This window comes from Panthera leo, chromosome A3 (assembly GCF_018350215.1).
Source record: "Panthera leo isolate Ple1 chromosome A3, P.leo_Ple1_pat1.1, whole genome shotgun sequence".
Classification (NCBI taxonomy): domain Eukaryota; kingdom Metazoa; phylum Chordata; class Mammalia; order Carnivora; family Felidae; genus Panthera; species Panthera leo.
This window is the reverse complement of record NC_056681.1, coordinates 67,735,617-67,750,879: the sequence shown is the minus strand read 5'-3', so window position 1 is coordinate 67,750,879 and position 15,263 is coordinate 67,735,617. Positions and strand designations below refer to the sequence as shown.

Below are 15,263 nucleotides of genomic sequence, written 5' to 3'. Positions count from 1 at the left end.
GGTCAAGTATCTGGCACTTAATAAACACGTAATAAATTGGTGCTGCTGCTGCTACTGCCAAACTAGAGTGGTGGAGGTGAAGCCAAACTAGAGCAAGAAGAAAAAAAGAGAAAAACCCAGCTCCCTCTCACCAGGTCCTCAGAATCTAAAACATTAGACAGAGGTGAATGTTGCATACGCCAGTAATTATCTTAGTAGTAAATGTCACAGAAGGAAGAATGTGTGATTCCAAAATGTGCTGCTTTCACTGCTAAATCCTCTCTCCTCTCCCTTCAGCAAACTATATGGAAATGGGTTTGAAGAAATACAAAGTCATGCCTTCAACGGGACGACGCTGATTTCCCTGTAAGTATGTGCTATTTCCCCAGCTCATGAATAAAAATGAAATATTACTCTGGCTACCAGATCACATTCAATCTTCAGCAACTAACTCAGGACAAAAATAAACTTTCAAGTGGCTAGTCCTCAGTGTTTCACGCATGTTACTAGGCAACTGGCTGGCTAGAAACCCCAGAGCACCCTGATTTCAAAGACAGATGCGGCCCGGAGACATTCAAGTTGACAGTTTGCTAAAATATTCAACACCCTACTTTTAGTTTCATCTCACAGCCTCCCTCTCTAGCCCCTTCGCTCAGGTTGATGGCATGTTAGAGTCAGCACGATTTCAGTGAAGAAATTCTTCCCCCAGTCCCCCTGCAGAGAAAACTGGCAATCCCATTTACCGGCCTAATCAGCCACAACAAGCACCCTCGCAGTCCCATCCCCCTACTGCTGGGGTGGGGTGGGTATGGGGAGCATTTTCCACAGGGTGAGGGGCCCTTGTGCTTACACCACATCGCACCCAGTCCCCAGTGTTAACAGCATTTAACTCAAGGAGAGCATCCCTACTAACTATCCTTCATTGTTTCCCACCTCTCTTTCCTTCTATGGCTTCTTTACTAAAAGATTGGCTCATTTACAAAGCCTACTGGGGCTGGGGCCATTTGAACCCTAACAGGTAGGAGTAAGGTAACAATCACCCTACAGTTGGATATAATAAAAACTAAGCAAACTATTGAAAACTTGAGCCTGAAAAGCTCAACTGAAGCCAAAATTAAGGAAAACAAATGAAAAGACTTTTATGATACGTTGTATCAACCGTAGTCTATACCAGTGCTTCTCATACTTTAACACACACAAGAATAAGGTGCAGATTGTTAAAACACAGATTCCTAGGCCCCACCTCCAGAGACTTTGCTTCATTGCGGCTAGGGTAGAGCTTGAGAATTTGTAATTTGAGCAAGCTTCCAGGAGATGCTGAGGCTGCCAAGTTGGGTAACATAAGTCTTTACAACATACTATTTATTTTAACTATACATATTAATTAAATACTCTAGTATATTGGTACCATGCTACAGAGCTTGGTGGTTATGAGAACAGATCTAAGAGTCACTAACTGGGTCTTAAACTCCAATGCTAGTATTTATCAGCTTGATCACGAGCAAGTTACTTAACCTATCCCAACCACAGTGTTCTCATCCATGAAATAGAGCTATTAATAGGCTTATTTTGAGGATATCCCCACCAAAATGAAAAGGTCTGTTTTGTATCCTCAGTACTTAACACAGTGCCTAGCACAGAGTAGGTGCTCATTTATCATTTATTACATTGCACAGCTAATTAATTACAAATGAATGAATGAAGGAAAAATAATTACATTTTTATGCTCTTAGCCTGAGTCTGGCACATACCAAGTGCTCAAGAAATGATAGCTTCCTATCATGGAGAAAAATTTCCCTCATTTTCTTGTTGACTTGAATCTAATGAAGAGTTCACTCTAGCCAATTGAATCTGTTTCTGCCAAATTTAAATCAGAGGCATATCCTCTCCTGGCACAGTGCTTTCAGATGCCTCATGCAGTTATTCACTCAACAAGGGTTTGCCAAGCATCAGCTATGTTTGAAGGAATATGCTACATTTGGGGTGGAAATGAAAATGAGTAAGGCCTGGTGTTTGCCCCACAGGAGCTTACGGCCGAGGAAGAAGCATTGCCAGATGGTATATAAACTGTATACTAAGTAGTAACTAAAACAGAAGACAAAGTGTGATGCCTCCCCTGAGAGAAGTAAAGTCTTCTGGGATTTCAAAGGCAGAAAAGAAGGAAATTAGAGAAAGCCTCCTGAGAGATGTAGACTCTGAGCTGGGCCTAAGTTGGACAGGTAAAGACAGAAGGAAAATGCATCCCAAGCAGAGGACAACAAAGAGAATGGCCCAGAGGGGGAAACATGTGTTCACAGAGCAGCAAACAGTACCTTTTAAAAAGAACTAGATGTGGGTTAGGGACAAAGCAGGAAGGGCCTTAGATGCCACAGTAAAGGATTAGGACTCTCTTTTATAGAAAATGAGAGGCCGTTGAAAGTTCTGGGATGGGAATGAAGTATGAGGGTGCTTAAAGAAGGTTCATCTGTTGGCAGAAAGGACAGTGGTTGGGGTGGGGGTTGCACAGGCTAGAGACAGATATCGGCTATCTGAATAGAGGGGGTAACTGAAGGCCTTTGTGGCTGAGGTCACCTGGATGAGGGGGCAGAGTAAGAGAACTGAATATAAAATTGGGGGACACCAAGAGAGAAGGAAGAGAAGCAGAGCAAAAGCAAACAGAGTGGGAGGAAAACCAGCAGAAAACATCCTTGGGAGGTCAGAGAAAACAGGACGTCAGTCAAGAGGGCCTTCATCAGCAGTGTCCCAGCTGCATCAGGGATGCCAAAATGGGATGTGTACCTCAAAAAGTTCAACTAGTCAAGATTCTGTATCCCCCACATCTTACTGTTGCAAGAAAGAGGAAACCAAGAACACAAATCAGTTTGCCAAGAAAACAAATCAATTTCATTCATTTATTCATTCAACAAACATTAAGCATCGCCAGTATATATTAGGCACCATGTTAGGGAGCTGGGTCTGCAATGGCAGAGTGTAAAGAGTCCTTGTCCTCATGAAGCTTCTGTTCTAGAAGAGACAGACAAAAAGGCAAGTAAATAAATGAACTTACTGCAGATAGGAATATATACTATGAAGAAAATAACCCATTACTGAGATCTATGAGAGTACAGGGGCTGTCTGGCTTTAGGTTAGGTGTCCAGGGATAGTCTGGCCATGGATGTAGGCTATCCCTGGGCCATGAAACGTAGGCTGAACCCAGAAGATGACAAAGAGTGCACTATGGCAATAGTGAAGGGAAGCGTATCGTGGGAAGGGGGAACAGGATGTGCAAAGGTCCTGAAGTGGCAAAGAAAAGTAGTTGTAACCTCCAGGAATTAAGAGGAGGCCAGTGTGGCTGGAGGGTCATCAACAATGGGAAACCAGTATGAGACAAACCTAGAGATGGAGAGCGAGCAAACCATGCAGAACTCAAGGGCAATGGAAAAGATTGTAAATTCTCTTCTAAGGGCAAGGAGGTCCCCTGAAGGATTGAAGGGGGGAGTAGGTTTCAAAACTGTCAAGCAAAATTTTCAAAGTGTACCTTCAACCCAGTTTCTACACCTTCCTCACAAATGGGCCTGTCCAAAGTTGTTCAGAATGATGACACCAAAGCCCTACAAAGTTCTTGAATTTTCTACCTACCTAAGTTAGGACAGGGTGGAGAGACACAGCACCAGAGGGTTGCCCTCAGACGCCTCCAGGGTTCTGAGAGTCACCCCTTGTCATTCTCAGAGCACCCCACTTATGAAAATTTTGGGTGGGGCTCGGGGGTTCTTCCACTGTGCTTCAAGAGGTTATCCTGTGTGTGCTTCTCATACCTGGAAGGCTGTGTCACTTGAGAACCTCAAAGTGACCCCTAGGAAAATGTGGTAGACGAATCTGATTTATTTTTAACCAAGTTACATACTGCGGAGTTATCAGTACACAGAAAGATCTTTTAATAAGACACGTGAAAAGTTCTGTCATGAAATTTGAGCAATTAATTTGACCTGGCTGACATGACGATTATTTGCTCACAGAGCCCCATTTCAATGATTTATGACCATAACAGAACATAATTAAAACAAACCAAATCAGGGAAAAGAGCCATAGAGGTTTGGGAAGGAAATTTTCTTTTGATTTAGATCTTAAACAGCAATTGACTCTGACAACCTCATCTCTTTGAAAGTAGAAATACACCCAGGGGATAGGACTGTGTGAGACTGACGGGTGCATTCTGATGGAAGGGCTGAGGATTTCTGAGGAGAACGCTTAGTAGAAGCATGTGGAAAACAGCCACCCAGGGAGTGAGATGCAGGGGGGGTTGCAGTTTTTAAATGGCAGGGGTGATGTGGAGACATGCAGAAAGACAATGAAGAAGATGGAGAGCTAGGAGACGAACCAGGTGATTGCCTATGCCTCCCGCAAGGGAGGGGAGAGTGAGTGTTGGTCTATTTGTTTGCCATGTAACACTGTAACAGTGATGCAGGAGAATCCTGCTATGCTTCAAATCATCACATCGACAATGGATGCATTTTCCAGAATGCCCTGAGTCACCACTCTTCTGTTGTAGAAAGAAAGTGCTCAAAAGAAGGCTGGCAAGCCTGAGCCCAGGGACCCCTCTCCCAGCTCCCTCGTCCACCCAGAGAGGGGCCTGGGCTTGGAGACACCAGCATCAGGGCCCAGAGAGCAGGCTGCTCAGCAGCACTAAGCTGAGCTATTCCTGAACAGTTCACCCTGAGCTGCTTGGAGCTCAAGGAACAGAAGCCTCGGGTAGCTACTGCGTAGCAGCGTCTGGTCGTGCCACAGCCTTAACAGCAGTGGTCCTCAACACACACACCTGAGGACTATCATGTACCCAACACGGAACCCCAACTGGGGCATGCTGGGTGTAGGGCAATTTTCTGCACAGGCTGTCCTTCCTCCCCTCTCCTACCCAGTGAGAATGCATATCTGAAAAGGGTAACTTTGAATGGACCCTACTTTTTCTTTTCAAGTAAAGTATTTGCAAACTTCAGCATATTGCTATTAACCAGCTCTGAGGCCTCCAAGGTCAGGGCAGCTGAGCACCTGATACAGAGCAGGCTGCGCCTCCACCCTTCAGCCTTGAACACTGGAGCAGCACTTCCATCCCCGCCCAGCTGTGAGGTAGCAAACCTTCTCGACTCCAGAACAGGAAAGGGTGAGGACTTGAAGCTGCAGGACAAAGCGTTCTACTGAGTGAGGGGGAATCTGCAGGGGAAAGGTGGGCCCAGACGTACACGTCGACAGTTTTACAATAAGCCTGGCACCAGCATGTCTTTTCCCCTTCTTCTACAATCCCCCTTTTCCCTCTACGGGCTGAGCACCGCACAGGCAGGCTGCTCTAAACGCACACGCAGCGGTGACTGTTAACCCACGAAGTGCCAACCCCACTAAGAACACTGTCCTTCCCCACAGGGAGCTCAAGGAAAACACACACCTGGAGAAGATGCACAATGGAGCCTTCTGGGGGGCCACGGGGCCTAGCATCTTGTGAGTACAGTGGTGCTGCCTCCCCTCCCCACCCAGTGGTCCAGCCACACTGTCCCCAGCCCGGTTTGTGACAGTCAGCCTCTGCATGGGAAAGGGCTGCCGTTAACCAATAACACTAACTGGGGGCACTGAAATGACAGAAATCGATGGTCTCCGTTCTAGAGGCTCAGAGTCTGAAATCAGGGTGTCGGCAGGCTCGTTCCTTCTGAGGGATGTGAAGACAGGATCTATTCCCGGCCTCTCTCCTTGCTGCTGGTCCTTCCTTCTGGTTGTGACAACGTAACTCCAGCCTTAACGAGGCATTCTCTGTGTGTACCTACCTGCCTGTCTCTGAATTTCCCTCCTATTATAAGGATACCAGTCATCCTGGATCAGGGCCCATCCCAATGACCTCATTTTAACACGATTACCTCCGTGAAGATTTCATTTCCAAATAAGGTCACATTCAGAAATACTGGGGCATTAGGACTTCCACGTGAATTTGGGGGAGACACAATTCAGTGTGTAATACCAGGTATGGAGGTCCACCTCATGTGCTAGCACAGGGAAGGCTGCCCACCTGGCATCCACTCGTGGGCATCCAAGGCCAGAGATCAGACTTTCCCGTGGCACTTGTCCAAACAGAGCTGAGCTACTGTGCATCAGGCTCCCTGAGGAGGCAAACAACAGAACCAAGTTTCCTCAACTCTTGGTAGTTTCATGTGAGGACATGCGAGAAAGTGTAAAGGAACAGGAAACTGAATCAAGAGTCTCCTGACAAAGCCTTGGAAAGCCTGAATATCCCATAGGAAACAACTGTAGCTGTAGTCAGGCTTCGAGCAAAAAGACAACAGGGTTCCAGAGGCTCTGCAGCTCTAACCTGGGGTGACCTCATCTTTCTTCCACAGAGGTGCCAGGCCCTTTACTCCCTACTCTAGTATGCTGTTACTCATTCACTCAACAAACACTGATTGAACACATCCTGTTTACCAGGCAGCATGCCGGAGAGACTGGCGAGCATAATAGCTCTGGTCCCTGCCTTTAAAGAGATTAGAGTCACCGAGGGGAGACAACAATAAATAGGCAAACAAGTGGGTGATTTTGAAATTAGGAAAGTGCTAGAAGGAGAGTGAACAGTGCAATCCAGTTCATTTGCTTGCTTATTCATTCACTCATTCATCCATTCATTTATCCCATAACGATTTTGTAAGTCCCTACTGTGTGCTAGGTACTGGATTAGGCAGAGAGAGAGAAACAGAGCATAAGAAAAAGATGTCTGCCTTCCTTCACAGAATGGGGGAAGACAGACGAGGATCAAATAAGTAAATAAAATATGTCGTATGCAGATGTAGGCGCTGGTTGTGAGGGAGAAAAATTCAGTTGGCTGAAGGAGGAGTTCTAGGGAGAGGGAGTTACCATTTTAAAAAGGATGGTCAGGGAAGACTAACCTGAAAAGTGTCATTTAAGCAAACGCCTGAAATAAGTGAGGGAGCAAATTATGTAGGTATTGACAGGAGGGGCATTCTAGGTAGAGGGAAGGGCAAAGCAAAGGCCCAGAGGCAGGAACTTGCCTTGTGTAATGGAAGAAAAGAAAGGGGGCCAGTGTGGCAGAGCAAGCAAAGAGGAGAGTTCTAGAACATAAGGACAGAGAGGTGGCAGACAGCTGGGTCGTGAAGGGCCTTGTGACCATTATAAGGACTTTACCTGTGTTCTGAGATGACATGAAGCTTTACAGTTTTGATCAGGGGAAGGAATGAACCAACCCAGTAATTCTTAATCCTCGAGCTCCTACCAGTATCAACTCATGATTTTGTCTACTTTCCAACTCCCACCATTATTAATCCCAACTCTATTTCTTAGTTCTTGCCCCTATCAACTCCTAAATACTTCTTAACCCTTATTTGCTACCAACTCTTGACTCTGCTTCCTACCCTGCCACTGTCAACCTCTGTGCTACTTCCTAACCCCCACTACTGTCAACCCCAGACAGCATCCAGTTCCTAGCCCACAGCACTGTCAACCCCTGACTTCACCTAATCCCCAGCTCCTGCCAGTATCCATTCTGACTCTACTTCTTAATTCCTGCAACCATCAACCCTTGACTCTGTTTACTTCCTAATTCCTGCCACAAAAACTCCAGACCTTCTCAATTTCCTAACTTCCATCACTCTCAATCCTCAGTCTCTCTCTACTCAACCTCATATTTTTGCTTCCACTACCTCATGGCTCATGCCAAGTGTTTTCTCTGCTGTGTCTCAGCTTCTGCCACCCTACCGCACAGGTCCTGTATGTCTCATGTTCAAAGTACACCAGACTTATAATCGTACAGGTTGGTTGAAGACTTTGCAGTCTAGCACACCCTGTAGGCAGAGCTCTTAGAGCAAGCTGGCTACCAACCCAGCCACTAGATAGCCAAAGAGAGTTGCCTCTGGGTCAGACACAGTATATGATGAAGTTAGTGTGGTCGTAAGACACCCTGCCTGCTAGTCTTTGCCTGAAGAGCTGCTTGGTCCACCTGCTTAGAAATAACTGCGAGTACTGGAGACACCGGCCCCGTCTTGGCCAGAACAGTTGGACCAGACCTAGTCTTATTTCATTAAGCAGCTGTTCTCATTACACGCTTAGAATGTAAATGGTGTCTAGGAGCGTTCCTTCCACCCACAACCCAAAAATACTTCCCCACTGGTCTTCTACTGAGACTGAAAATATATTATCAGAAATTTTACTCCTCCATGATAAGACCTTGCCTTTTCTACAATCCTAATTTAAAATATATACCCCCCTCAAAAAAAAAAAAAAACCCATCAGACACACACAAGTTGTGTGCTGTATCCCTAACACATCCAGGATAACTCTATAAAGCAGGATGAGAACACTGGTTACCTAAATCAATGAGTACACAAAAGCAACAGTAATCTGAAGCCCCTGAGGTAAATTCTGCTGTCTTAACTGTTCCACCAAAGGCCCACACTAGCCATCGCTCCATGTTGTCAAGTTCATCTATCAGTCATCTATTGATCCCCTCCCATGTGCTGGGCACTAAGCATTGGGACAATTTTCTGAGGGGGACTGTGCTGCTGGAAAAGTTTCATGGGGGCATCAGCAGCAACCACTTAGGAGATGGGCAGGATTTCAAAATTTCCACGGACTCTTCTTCCTCTTCACATTTAACTTGTTCTCAGACATTATCTCAAGTCTAGAAAAGCCAAAAAGTTTGGGACCTTGTTTACAAAACCTAAGCTTTCCACACAGTTCTGCTTGCCCGGCCAAGTGCTTGCTTGCTTGCTTTGGACTGGTGAATCCAGTTTGCCTTTAGAGAAGGTGCAGTCTGCATCCCAGGCAGATGACAGCTAAGGCCATAAGCAGCTCCTAACAGTATAAGCAATCTGTGCTTCATGAAAACCTACCCTGTGGGGCTTGAACAAAGACGGAGGCATCTGAAGCCCTGAGTATTTCCCCCTGGGATACAGCACAAAAGCTGAAGTCACTGCATGTGTCTACTGTCTCACAAAGCAAGTAGTTATTTCATGCCTGCTAAGTGGAGAGAGGGAGGAAGGAAGGGGGGTGGGGGAGAAATGCTAATGAATGTATGACAGGTGTAAGGAGTTACACTCAACCTTGAAAGGAATAATGGGGTGCATATGAGGAAAAAAACACGGCGTAGATTTTGAATTTTTATCTTAATGAGAGTAACTGAATGGAGAATTAGGGGGAAGGCAAGATGGAGAAAAGATTCCTCAGAACCTAGAACAGTACTATTGCTGACAGGAGGTTTCATCCTATACAGTAAATAAAAAGGCTTGCTCCTTTCTATTTTTCAGGGATATTTCATCCACCAAATTGCAAGCCCTGCCTAGCTATGGGCTGGAGTCCATCCATACACTCATTGCCACATCATCCTATTCTCTAAAAAAACTGCCATCAAGGGAAAAATTCACCAACCTCCTGGATGCCACACTGACTTACCCCAGCCACTGCTGTGCTTTTAGAAACTTGCCAACAAAAGAGTAAGTAAAAAAAGAAAAAAAAAAGAAAAAAAAAAAAGGTAGTGCCTGCCAACCTGTGGCAGAAACAAATTTCAAAAAAGTCAACTGGTCAACAGCTTCCTGCCCCTTCACTCCCTGCTCTAGATCAGCTCCAAAGCCATGGGGTCACTTTCAGAGACACAAGAAGAAAATGAGCCATCCTGTTTCTTCCCGAAAACTGATTTCAGTCAATTCACCCTGCAGCTACAAGACCTTTGTAGCCTATTCCAGGATAACTGAATTATAATAACCTTAAATTAGGCTATAATTGCAGTTGCAAAATGGAGTATGAAACTGACATCTTAAAGATCAATTAGCTCTAATCCTTATCAGAGAGCATCATTTTTAAAGAAGGAGGGAAGTAGGCTCAAGAGAGTAAATTTTACCTAATGTCTAAATCCTTAATAATAAAAAAAAATGGACACAAAACTCTACAGAGGCTTTTTTTAAAGCTATTTCTCTCCCAGCAAGAAGACCATCTTTCATTTCAGAACAGAATTCTTGCTCTCTAAGGATTAGCTCAGTGCCTGAACAAAAAGGGCACAAGCTCCTGGCTGATTTGAGTCCAGTGGGGGGCATCTTACTGATTCCACTGATACATTTCAATCCAGAATGGAATGACAGGGTGTGCAGGATTTCATTCTTTTCTTAAAGATTGTTTTCCAGAATTTTTTTTTAACTAAGATGCATAATAAGAAATACCTCTTTTTACGCTGCAAACCAGTACACATCACATAGGTAACAAAACAATACTTAACTTTTTTACATGTGTGATACACACAGATTTTTCTTATCTATTTTACTCTACTTTATTTCATGTTTGTTTGTGTTTTTAATGCTAGTCTTGTGCACTTTATTGTTTATACGACCCACCAATGGGTCACAACTCACTGTTGGGAAAACATCTGCCCTAAAGTGTTATTACACAGCCTAAGAAGATATTCTCAATTAATTAGATGAGGCACTGGAAGAGTGACACTAGGATGCTGCTATTTTTGTGTGGAATCAACCTATTTATAATGAATCAACCAACAACATATTACTGTACATCTACTTTGTGCCTTGCAGAGGTATGTGAAGCTAGATCTGAAGCTTTTGATGTAACCAAGAAGACAAAGTACTCGGAGGGCCATGCATCATTAACTGAGCTTCAAAAAAATATTAATTGAGCACTTATCTAGTTCCAGACATTGTGCAAAAGTCTGAAGATACAAAAATAACTAAGAGCTCATTCCACCCAGGAAAATCACAAACAGCTGTGTGGTGGTAATACACAAGAGAGCCGATGTTTAAGTACAATATAGCAAATGTAATGGTAGAGCTCAGAACATAACAGAATACTCTGGGAGCACAAAGGAAGAGTTTCTAAACAGCAACAGAACTTACAGAAGACTTCCTGAAGAAATGACTTCCACTGAGTTTTGGAGAAGGGCTAAGAGGTGGCTAGGCAGGTGTGGGTAAAACCATGCTGAGAAGACAAGATAGCTCATGTGAAAGCACAAAGGCAAGAGACAAAGGATGGAAATCCCTCAGAAAAACTGGAACAAGATGACTTATGGGTACATGGAGGACACAGAGGGAGACAGGTTGTGATGGGCTCTGAGTCCTGGGCCAGGTTGTTCAGAGGATGGGGAACCACTGACGAATTCAAAGCAAAATTACTCAAATTTGCTTTTGTCAAATAACACTCCAGCAGCTCTGGAGGATGGCTTGGAGGTGAGCAAAGCTGGTGAGACCGATTAGGAGAACAATACAGACCCTGGTTTATGATAAGGCTGATTCTGGACACCTCAAATTTTGTGGCAAAGAGGGCACATCCCTTCTGAAATTACTGGCATATAAAAAAGCTAGTTCAGGGGCTTTTTATTCTAGTACATGAAAGAGACTACCTCTGGGTAAAAAAGGTGGGGAGAGGATTATGCAGTTGTAGGCCAGTATCAAAGTGAGATAGGAATACAGTCACACAGAGGTTGTCTTGATTGGGATTACAAGCTTTAAGTGACTCCCTCTATATCCCTAAAGCTCGAAACCTTGGATGCTAGGGAGATGGGACAGCCTGAAGCTGGGCCAGTGGAATGTTTATGTAAACTCTAAGTCACCCCCCTGCCCTGCAGCTGCTGAGCCTGGATAACACACACAGCTGCCTGGGCAGATGGTCCCAAAGACCTCCTTGGTATCTATGATTAAAATTTTTAAAAAGAGTAGATGGAACTCAGCGCTATGAACTGAAGGCTAAGAACAACCACATTTCCTGTTAACTATAGATTGTTTCACACACAGTATCTCTAGGTATCAGATACAGAGCCAGCGTCAAAACACACACACACACACACACACACACACACTTTGTCCAAATTTGAGGATTTATAAGGCTGACTCAAAATAACAAGCTGATTAATTTTTGAAAGTGAGTCCAGTAGGTCAAATAGTTCTGCTATATTATCCACCTTCCTGCTTTGCATACAAAGTTGTTTGTATAAGGAATTATCTTGTTAATGCTGGAGAAGAATAACATAGAAATTTCTAATTTAGACTGCCTCATTTCTCCTTCCTCCTTAGGAAAGGTTGGGTTTCTCACCACCTTCTCTCCTTCCCTCTATTTCTTCATCCAGTTTTCCTTTGTGCCTCCCTTTGGTTTCACCTTAGGAATATAGTAAGTATAGGCCCCTTTTAATTTATTGATACTTCTTCCCTTTCCATTAGGCTAAGCTTCTTGCAATGATGGAGGAGTAGAGAACACCCACATATATTTCTGCACATAAGGAAACAAAGCAGAAAATTCACATCATCATGTCAGGTCCAGTCTCTTCAAATCCTCACAGAAAATATTTCCCAGTTACAATTCAAAGCCATGAATTCTGAATGGCTATTTGTTCATCACGAGCAATGTGGTAAGGAGAGTGGGGAGGAGCAAACCCTCATATACCATAAGGGTAGTTTTTAATAAGCATCGAAAAATCTGTGATTCAATATGACCAATTTAAGTTTTTTCATCTCTGGAGCCCACACAAAACACTTAGCATGCAGAAGCATTTTATCTAAGCTGGAAGCCCTCTAATGACAATGCCAAAGCCTTCCCTCTTTCCCGGGAAAATGTTTCAGTCAGGACAATGGTGCAGAACACGACTGGCGTAATGGGCAAAGAATTTGGATGAACAAAGCATAAATAGACATGATCATGTTTAGTTTAAAGACCAAAGGCTCAACTGCTTTTTTTTTAAACCTCTTTTCTTTCAGGCAGAATTTTTCATTTTCCATTTTTGAAAACTTTTCCAAACAATGTGAAAGCACAGCAAGGAGACCAAATAATGAAACACTGTAAGTATTTGCATGCAAAGAAACTCAGGAAACCATGTCTCGTTCTGTGTGCACCTTATTATTATCAGTGCCAATGCTTTTCTTTTGATAAAAGTCTTCATTGGAGGGATGTTTGCAAAGCACTTTTTAATAGATTTCAAATGGGAATTTTTTCTTTACAAGTGGCATCCAGTTGAACAGACATTTAACTGTTTAAAAAAAAACTCTTTAAAAAAATGTATCTACACATTCATTCTATAATTAAATTCTCCAAAGAAATTAAAATTTTTATTTGCAGGTATTTTGAGGTCACTTAGGGCTTGTTAAAATGACTTCATTTTAAAAAAATGACTTCATTTTTAGGAATTTTCACTAGTCAGTGGTCAGCATTCCACAAAGATTAACTGATTGCCAACACGGCTTCTAGAAGCAGTCACTTCCTTTCAAAGAGATTCAGGCCACCTTGACTACTATGCTCTGGAGCTTAAAATTATTCAACCTCAATGCTATCACTAACATACACTGGATGGGAGATCCGTTTCTATTCTACTGACTGACTTTTTTAACATTTTTCCTGGCTGCCTTGGCATTTCACCTACCTTCAAATGTAAAAGATCATGCCTCAAAAGATACTCCCAGCGTCCCTAGGCCACATTTACTGTGATTTAGAAGTTTTATTATTCCCCCCATGTGTCCTTCAGGCTACAAAACCTGATACCCTTCTAAAACACCTTGCCATTCTCCATTCCCTCTTCTACATCTTTTTTCTTTTCTCTTGTTTTTTTTTCCCTATCAATCTGCAAGTTATGTAGAGGCAGCAGGGTGGTATGTTGGAAGGACCTTGGGCTTTGGGGCTTCTCAAAGTTGGATGTGAATCCTTGGCAGTAATGTTCCTGTAACACTGGGTATCCCTGGACAATAATTACCTTTTTTGAGACATTTTCCCTTATCTGCAAGGGACAGCAGAGATATCATTTGGCTTTCAGAGCCATAAAAGTGAAGAGAGTTGTTACAAAATGCAACAGCATCTGGGGTACATTAGAAATACCATACTCTGTATCCTTTTTTCTTTCATTTAGGTCCAACACCAACTGTCCTCCAGTGTTCTTTTTCCTCACCCTCCCTGCTCTTGTCTGGATGGTCTGTCGGTCACCTTCCATTAACTCTTTTGCAACCTGTGGCTTTTTCCTCATCAACAGGAAACACTTCTGGCTGGAGTCATTGGTAGCCTCAAGGGGTAGTTTTGGGGACAAGAGACGTTAGCCCACTCTCAATCATCCTCATCAGCCCCACCCCAAGCCTTCCCAAAGAAGTCTACAGTCTTGAGTTTCCTATGCTAACACTGCTGTAAAACAAATCCCCTAATGTCCAGCATCCCCAAAACTATGTGAAATTAGTACATAAACTCTAGGTAAAAAGAGTGTGCTCCCTGTGAAATCCCCTTGCCCCCTTTCCCACCACAATGCTATTCCTAAGCCCCTGGAGGTGAGAAATTCTAGAGCCAGTCACTAAGCCCTATCTACTCTCCCCAAGGTATCAGTGTCCTTGCTCTTATTTATGGCCGGTCCCTTTGTTCTCCTACAGTCCCCGTCTTTCCTCCTGTCTTTGTTCACTGCAACTGGAGTGGCCCCTCCTTCCTCTGACTCAGTGTTGTAGGCCTATTCGAGTCCATTCAGACCCTTCAGTACTGAAGACAGCTCCCTGCCGGGTTTTGTCAATAAGCATGAGGCTCCCCTCAGGAGCTGTCCCAGGACACAAACCTAAGTAGCAGGTAGGTATTTGGTCTGAAGGCAAATCACCAAGGAGAAAAATTGCTAGACATATGCTCAGTAGGGCAAAAAAAAAAAAAAAAAAAGAAAGGACAAAGGACCAGAGGAGTGAGAGAAGGAACACGTTTGACCTCTTACTGATAGAAATTTATTCAGAAATCATGGCAGAATTTTTCAAAGCTTTGAATTAGTGCTTCTGAAGTAATTTTACTGGTAGCAGCTAAAGTAGTTTTGATAAGGGGAAAGCAGCAAAGGAAATAAGGCAGAAATAGTTGGAAAGTTTTCACCTGACTTAATAAAGGCTATTATTTTGGAGGAATCCTCCAGGGAACTTGCTTAAAACACAAGTTCCTGGGCTCTGTCCCTAGAGAATTTGATCCAGGGTTTGTAGTAAAGCCAGGAGTCTGCACTTTAACAAACAGCCTGGTGATTCTGATGGAAGTGGTCCAAGGACCACACTTTGAAAAGCACTGACAGAGAGACAGTGACGTATAGGAAAGGCCATACACTACGGACATGAAGACCTACTGATGCCACTAGAGCCTACCTAGTGCTGAGGGACCTTGAGCTAATCACTTGCCTTCTTTAATCTTAGCCTCCTTACCAATAAAATGAGGGGTTCGGTGAGATGTCTTTAAGAACAATTCTAATACTGGGGTGCCTGGGTGGCTTAGTCAGTTAAGTGTCCGACTTTGGCTTAGGTCATGATCTCACGGTTCCTGGGTTCGAGCCCCGCATTGGACTC

The 15,263-nt window shown here is 43.7% G+C and overlaps 1 protein-coding gene across 3 annotated transcripts in view; it reads left to right on the top strand.

Annotated features, from left to right (window-relative positions):
- Positions 1–15,263, top strand: part of LHCGR (luteinizing hormone/choriogonadotropin receptor) — a 119,164-nt gene that overhangs the window by 35,465 nt on the left and 68,436 nt on the right. For all 3 annotated transcript variants that reach the window (XM_042932226.1, XM_042932227.1, XM_042932225.1), the window contains exons 7-10: positions 277–345; positions 5,374–5,448; positions 9,249–9,434; positions 12,690–12,770. In XM_042932226.1, coding sequence (XP_042788160.1) covers positions 277–345; positions 5,374–5,448; positions 9,249–9,434; positions 12,690–12,770 — 411 coding nt within the window. The remainder of the gene's footprint in view (positions 1–276; positions 346–5,373; positions 5,449–9,248; positions 9,435–12,689; positions 12,771–15,263) is intronic.